Source organism: Sminthopsis crassicaudata, chromosome 4, assembly GCF_048593235.1.
Source record: "Sminthopsis crassicaudata isolate SCR6 chromosome 4, ASM4859323v1, whole genome shotgun sequence".
NCBI classification, from domain to species: domain Eukaryota; kingdom Metazoa; phylum Chordata; class Mammalia; order Dasyuromorphia; family Dasyuridae; genus Sminthopsis; species Sminthopsis crassicaudata.
In genome coordinates this window covers 98312337-98320084 of record NC_133620.1, presented here as the reverse complement: position 1 = coordinate 98320084, position 7748 = coordinate 98312337, and the positions used below count along the sequence as shown (strand labels likewise).

The following is a 7748-nucleotide window of genomic DNA, read 5'->3' as shown; positions in this document are numbered from 1 at the left end:
ACATGTGAGAGATCACTGTCTTCTCATTCCTTGGTCCAGGAATTTCCTGGTATTCTCCACCCTGTCTTGTGCTTAAGCTTAAGCAAATGTTTGTGTTGTGCCTGATGTGTCCCAGAAAGCTGAGGTGGGCATGGCTTCCTGGGTATCTGATGTGCCCAGCCTAGTTCACAGGGTGCCAACTTGATTTAACATTAGTTAAGTCCAAGCCTTTTTTTCTAAGAAAAAATTTATATTAGTGTGCACTAGTAACTGGGGGTGGCAGAACTCGTTTCATTCCATAGGACACTAATGACCTCAGAGAAACAATTGGTTTCCTATCAAAACCTATAGGCCGGAGGACTAGGAGATCATCAGACAACCTAGGGATACAAGTGCTGCTGAAATGAGGGTGGAATCCATTTTAATATAAAGTATGACTGAACTTGGAATACTAGCTATATCCTGAAAGAATAAGATGGTGTACCCATTGAGATATCCTTCTCCCTTGTGTGTAAAATAGAGCTTTGTTTCTCATGGTGTTGGAGACTTAACAACTGGAGGGAATGAAACAGCACACCAATGGAATGTTTTCCCTGTGGAAGTACAATGTGCTAGGGGAAGAAACTCGAGAGATCAGTGATTTATGCAATCATTTCATACGCTGACCAACCATAACAGGTTCCATTTCGCTATGGCAAGGTCTGCCTGGAACAGATAGAGCCTTGTTTTCAACAGGGCTCATCCCTTGGAGAGGGATTCTCGTTGCTGCTCAATTGTTTTTTTCCTCCATTTTTCCTGACTTCTCCCTGAATTTAGAATTCCCATAAAGTCTTAGTGCTGCATAATCAAAGACAAGCAGAAATGTTCTGTTAGGCTTTCCATACCTTTTGTGGCCTTCTGAGCCATTTTACTGACTGAGCCCCATTGAGAATTGAAATGTTCGCTTTTGGGAGTGGGGAGAGAACAGTCAATTGAGTAGGGATGCACTTGACATTTAATCTGAAAGTCTACTCAGGCCTCCTCCTCTGAGTCTTGTTTGATTCCTTACAGAGTTCATTTCATTTGTATTTTTTTATGAAAATATTAAAATCACATGTCTTGAGTGTAGTCTGTGGCTGATCCTCACTGTACACTAAAGGTTTATAGGAAAAGGGGAGAGGATCAGCTTTAGGTGCTCTCTCTAGAACTTGATTCCCCCCCCCCCCCTTAATCTCAACTCCTCTATACTTGCTGTAGAGGATTAGGTCCTGCTATATAGTTAGAAGATAAGAGACCAGCTATTCTTTTGTAAGGACCACAAGAACTGTTTAATATCATTTTTTTTTTTAATCTCTTATAATCTAAATTTGCTTGACTGCAATTTACTCAATGGAGTGGGAAGGGCAAGGAAGAGAAAGGAGAAACATAATTATCTAATTGGTTATTTTAAGAGTATACAGTTAAGAGAATGAATGCTACATCATGAACAGCTAACTTCAACTTAGTCCCTATTTCCCCAAAGAAAACTAGTGGTATTTCAGAAAAAACTGATTTAAAACTTACTACTTACTGGTCTGACCGCTCAAACTTAAGTCTGTTAATTCTGCTCTAACAGGAAGGTCACTGCCCTCCTACATCACAGGTGTGCTGTGAGGATGGAATGGGCTATAATGCATGCGTAAGGTACTAGTTTATGATTCCTTTTCCTAAATGAGACTCCTTATCAATCCATTAGAAGCCATGCTTGAGAGAGGCAATCAACCTGTCAATTGTCTTAAGCCATGGGGCTCTTCTGGGCCTCTGTTTAAAGTACTTTACAGTAGTAAGTGGCAGCTTAGCACAGTGGTTACGCAGAAGGGAGGCAGCACCAGGATGACATACTGACCGTGTGGATCTATACATGCCACAAATTTAAAATCCCTCAAAACCTCGTGCATGTACAGAGGTGTGAAGATGAAAGGCTAAAGGGCAGAGATCTTGGCGCATTCAAATAACGGCTTCCCCGGGTTCCACCTCAGATGGAGCCTGGGCAATACAGTGAAAGGTGGGCATGGTCCAACTACCTGGAGAAACCCAAGGCCGGCGTTTTCTAGTAAAGCCAGCCTGCCAGGGAGGGTTAGAGAAGCGGGAGCAATCTCTTCGCCCCCGACCTGACCAAGGAAATAAGCCATTTTAGTTCCTCTCGATCAAAGAAGCGGAAATCCTGACTTCGGGAGTAAGGTTATTTCATAATCTCCCTCCAGCCTAACCCGGCCTCGGGGGGAGGTTGGGCATAGACGTCCCCGTGAATTAGCAATGGTGGGAGGAGAGTTTGACGCTGCTTCCCAGGAGTTCAGTGTCCCTGTCACAAAGCCACTCCGACACAGCTGACCACTCAGGACGGGCAAAGGAGGAGGATAGCGCCTGCGTACCGGACCCAAAAGTAACCGAAGACGCCTGCGCAGTGACGGAGTGACTGGAGACTCGAGAGCGGCTGCGCACTAAATAAAGGCGGTGTGGAAGGAGGCTCCCACGCTGTGAACCAGTCTGCGCCTGCGCATTGGAGGCAGCTCGGGGAAGTGGTGGTGGCGGTGGCGCGATGGAGCCGGAGGAGCACAGGAACGAGCTAGTGTCAGCCGAGGGCCGGAACAGGAAAGCTGTGCTGTGTCAGCGCTGTGGATCCCGGGTGCTGCAGCCCGGGGCCGCTCTCTTCTCACGCAGACAGGTATCAGGCAAGAGGGAAGCCCTCCTTCCTCACCTAGAGAACGGGGCTGCTGGGTCAGGAGACCTCGTCCCTTCGGATCCCCAGCCCCGCCCCTCGCGCTGGGAGTTCTCTCCGTCCGGAGCTCCGCCCCTTTTCACGCGAGATTTTTTTTCTGCTTAGTCCCGCCCCTTGTTACGCGGACCCTTTTTCTCCGAGCTCCATCTCCCCAAGGTTCCTCTTCTAGTTTCTCTCTCTGCCCCTCCTTCCTCCCCGTGCTGCCCTGATGTGGCGTCATCGTGCGCCTGCGCCCTGGCTTTCCCTTTTGCTATCCGGTTCTTTTGACCCTGATTGGATCCCCTAATTCCCACCGACCATGCCACCCTCATCCAGTATCCGGGCCACTTATGGAAGTTGTCCGGGCGAAGTCGGGGCCCGGGCTTAGAAGTTTGGGGGTTGAGAGGTAGCCTCGTAGTGGCCGAGGCCCTGAGTGAGCTCCGCGGCCCGATCCTAAGTCTTGGAAATCTGAGGGAAAGACGCCCCCCCAACAAACCCTAGAGAATTGTTGGGGTATGAATGTACAAGTCGGTTGTTCCCCCGGAGTTGCTGCCGGGCCTTACCCCCAATGGTTAGGTCAGTGGCCTGTGCAGAGTTGGGGGGGGGGGTTAAGTGTCAGGGGCCCTAGGAAAAGTTTAGCGTTCAAAGTCCGTGCATTCCCGCCTTCCCATACTCCCTCCCCCCTGCTTTCCCCTTCCCCCCGGAGAAGGAGTCGCCTTGCTCGGCGTGTCTGGGCTTCCTCTTGCTCTGATTTTTTTGGTTTATAGGTTGATAGAAATATTCCTCTTCTGAGCTGGAGTGTTGTTTTTTTTTCCTTTTTCACTAACTAGAAAAAAAACTAGTTTCCTAAAATTTAGAACTTGCAAGTTTAGTTCATCACAAAAGTTAAAAACCCCTTAAAAAGACAAAAGACCAGTTAACATATAATGACTATATTTAGAATTTTATGACTATATTTAGCATTTTAGAATCAAACATCACACTCATGGCAATCTCATCCTGAGAAAACCTAGGGCGCCACAACTGGTTAGCGGCTGAGGGATGGCTGGCTTTGAGTCTCCAGGGAGGAGTCTCTAACAACCTCTGGTTGCTTCCATTTATTGGCAAACCTAATTGTACGTGTGGGGGCAGCTAGGGGGTCCGAGCCAAACCCCGCGTCAGACCCTCACCAGCTGGGTGACCCTGAGTGAGTCACTGTGTGCCTCCCTTTCCTCATCTGTACAATGAGCTGGAGCAGGAAATAGAAAACCCTTTTAGTATCTCCGCCAAGAAAACCCCAGATGGGCTATGAAGACATGACTGAAGAAACGGAAGGACAATTACACATGAGACGTTATGTTCTTAAACTAAAGTAATCTAATTTGGCTGTTTTCTACGTTAGGTCTGGAAAAGCCCTGAGTGTTTCAGCGTACCAAAAGGAATCACAAGTTTATTTTCTCTCAAAATTAAGGGAAAGAAACAAAGCTAGGGTTTGATCCCTTGATAGAATGCCAAGCTCTAGACATAAAGACAATGGGGGGAAAGTCTCTGTCTTCAGTGAGTTTACATTTGACTAGGGAATACAGCATGTTCACAGATAAGTAAATACCTGATATATGCAAAATAAAATGCACAGTAATTTGAAGACAACCATAAAAAAGACTTAATAGCATTTTATTTTTCAAAATACCTGCAAAAATACTTTTCAACATTCACCCTAGCAAAATCTTGTGTTCCAATTTTTTTTCCCCTTCCTTCCCCCTTCCCCCCATCCCTTTCTCCTAGACAGCAAGTAATCCAATATAGGTTAAACAAATGAAATTCTTGAAGACAACCTTAACGACCTCAGGAATTAGGAAGGTCCTTTTTGGGGAAAGGTGGTATTTGAACTTTAAAAGGAATCGAGTATTCCAAGATAGGGGGAAAGGAGGGAGGAGAGCATTATAATGTATGCAAAGATAACCCTAGAATCGCTGGTAAAATTCGATTCTAATCCAATGGCATTGTTTTCCATAGTAAAAGCTACCATTTATATTTCACATTAAGGTTTGCAAAGCAAAAAAATCCTTAGATTAAAGAACCCTAATAGCACTTACCTCACAGGGTTAATAATATTTGTAAAAATATGTATGTGGAAATATATGTATGTGGAAATATATTTATTATATATATATATATATTATATTATTATATTTCCACATAACATATTTTTACAAATATTATTAACCCTGTGAGGTAAGTGCTATTAGGGTTCTTCAATCTAAGGATTTTTTTGAACATATCGAGGCACTGGATGCCAGTTATCTTGATGCTCTCTGCTCAGTATTCAACCAAAACCCTTAGATTCAACTAAAACCAAATTCAACCAAAACCCATTGCCTGACCCACAACTGAGAGACACCTTTGGCACTGCAACAATTAATTTGGAGTATTCCTCTTGGCTTTGTTATGTATGGTAGCCCTAAGTAGCCAAGAAACAAATCTAAATGGGAATGTTTAATAAAAGTAAACTTGCAGTGTGGACACAGCAAATTCAGTTGAGTATAACTAGTAAGTAATATATTCATCCATAAATGAGAACAGAGTTAATTTTTTTTAGTTGTGCTAACAATGAGTAATACCAAGCACATAATTTGCTTGATCTCTGTTTATGAAGATATTAATGTATACTTATATCATTACTTAATCTATGGATAAGCCCTTTACAAAAGTTAAATTCTCAGAAATTTTCTGAAGTCAGATAGCATGTTTTAACATGATCTCATCTTCCATGACCACAAAACTAAAGTGGGCAGAAAATATTTTCCTGGAAATTGACCCTTGTAGACATGAAATGGCTTCTAACTTTGTAGTGTCATCAGAGAAGTCAGTGAGTCAGCAAATAGATGCCTGTATATTAGGATAGACATCTGTTTGAACAAAAGGTAAATACCTGGAGACAAGAGGGTTAGGGAATATATGGTTGTTCTCAAAGAACTCTTGACCACCAATATTGTTTCAGTTCCCCACACAGGAGTTCCTGAATGCAAACCAAGGATGTCCTCATCAGCATCTATTGCACACTCCATGACTATAATTTGGAAAGAACTTGAATACTCTATTCTTGCAGCTCATCATCTGTCAAACCACTTAAAATATTAAGCACTGAATTCTTTGGCCATCCCCAGTGCTGTCAGTACACTGAAGCTATTGGCCAGTTTCACAAATAGTGGGAGGTTTGAGATACACTAGAATTTAGCTCTAGAAGGGACCTTAGAAATTATAATCCCATTTTACAAAAACAGGGATCGCTAAAGTCTGGAGGAATATGAGAGCAGCTATAAAGATGAGAGGAAATCTACTTTGGTGGTACTGGAAAACCATGTAGGACTCTATGTCAGTGGGGCTAACTGGGCCACACTGGAAAATTAAAGTGGTTCTTTGGCTGCAAAAGCCCTTTGGATTTCTGGATTAGTGATGGAGAATCATGGAAGTCAGATGTAATTCCAGGGATCTTGGGCATGGAGTTCCAAGTCTTGGGACTGCCTCTGGACCCTTGGAATGCTTCATATAATGTTGTATATCCAGTCTACTCAGGGAATAAGAGAACCAGGATATTTTGTAGTGCTGCATAAACAAGACACCAGAATAACTGGAACCTCACATATATCAGACTAGCATCAGGAAGTGGTACATGAGACATCCAAAATCCCAACACAATAAATCTATTTCCCCCTTTTAAATTATTACATGAGATTGTAAAGCAGTGAGTATGATCAAGAAACAGGTTGATGTGTAATCTCATGTGCCTGTTTTCTTACATGGCAGCTGTTCCTTCCCTCCATGAGGAAGAAGCCAGCTCTGGCTGATGGCAGCAACCCAGAAGGTGACTTCCTTCAAGAACACTGGCTGGTTGATGACATGTTCACCTTTGAGAATGTGGGCTTCACCAAAGACGTAGGGAACATCAAATTTCTGGTCTGCGCAGATTGTGAAATTGGACCCATCGGCTGGCACTGCCTGGATGACAAAAATAGTTTCTATGTGGCTTTGGAGAGGGTTTCTCACGAGTGACTAAGGGATCTCCAGCAGCAACTTCCCATGATGGAAGCATCTCCCCAAAACAGCAGTCATTCTAACCTGATATAACTGTTCTGCTGCTTTCTTCTCTATACTAATGTAAAGTTGTGAGTACCACAATGTCTACTTGAACATACAAAGGGTTTACCCTAACTTGCTTCCTTGAAACCTCAAGTGCACACGTCTCACATAGTTCTCCCTGTAGCACAACACTTCCTCCTCTTCCTTTCTAGTTAGTGATGTGGGAAGCCAGGTGCCTTCCAGAATTTATTTACTGGCCTGGTCCTGTGTTTCTTATCCAGGTGCTACTTTTTGTTTCCTGCTCTTAAGTTGACAGTCAGATTTTTACTGTTCTGATTTGTTTGACCCCTTTTAGCTTTAAAATTATGTGGTTTCTTGTCAATGGTCTAATCCCACACTTAGAATATATGAATAGAGAATTAAATTTTTAGCACATTCTGGCAACCACCACAAAGAAAAATAATTCACCAGATGTGTCAAAGATTCTCCCTTGAGTATTAGGATGGAGAGCATATACAGGAGGAACCACTGCTAACTTGCATGTGAAGTTTACAAGCTTGGCTCATGTCTGAACAGATGACTGAGTCTCTTCATCATGGGAAGAACTGTGTCTAAAGAAAGCAGCATCGGCACAATTACTGAACCTAATGGACCTGGTGCAGGGCGAGAATTCTTGGTGGGATGCGAATTTTACTTATCTTTTAACATTCACCATCCTAACAAATTCCAGAAATGCGAACTTTCCATCCAGTGACCTGTATTCCTATTCAAGTGAATTTATGTTTCTTGACTACTAGGAAAACTCTTGGCCCTTCTGGTTTGGTGCTGGTCCAAGAGGGCATTAAAAATGAATGAGTTGGCGTACTTATTTGTTTTACTCTCTTCCGTGGTTTCCATTTACTCTGTCATCTCTAGTGAACTGGCTCATGGTACCTTAAGTAATTTATAAAGTAAGGTTTATAGCAGTCTCTTGGGACAACTCGGGGGTCTAGAA

General features: G+C 43.3%; 1 protein-coding gene across 1 annotated transcript; it reads left to right on the top strand.

Moving 5' to 3' along the window:
- Positions 1-1881: 1881 nt before the first annotated feature.
- RABIF (RAB interacting factor) lies at positions 1882-7618 on the top strand. Its single transcript, XM_074308844.1, has 2 exons — positions 1882-2662; positions 6482-7618. Exons 1-2 carry the CDS (start codon positions 2537-2539, stop codon positions 6725-6727), a joined length of 372 nt encoding a protein of 123 aa, XP_074164945.1. The 5' UTR covers positions 1882-2536; the 3' UTR covers positions 6728-7618.
- The last annotated feature ends 130 nt before the right edge of the window (positions 7619-7748 follow it).

Excerpts from the sequence above, each read along its gene's own strand:
- RABIF (XM_074308844.1), top strand. The coding sequence starts at position 2,537 with ATGGAGCCGGAGGAGCACAGGAACGAGCTAGTGTCAGCCGAGGGCCGG. Across the intron at positions 2,663-6,481 it reads CTCTCTTCTCACGCAGACAG|CTGTTCCTTCCCTCCATGAG; the intron begins GTATCAGGCAAG and ends CTTACATGGCAG.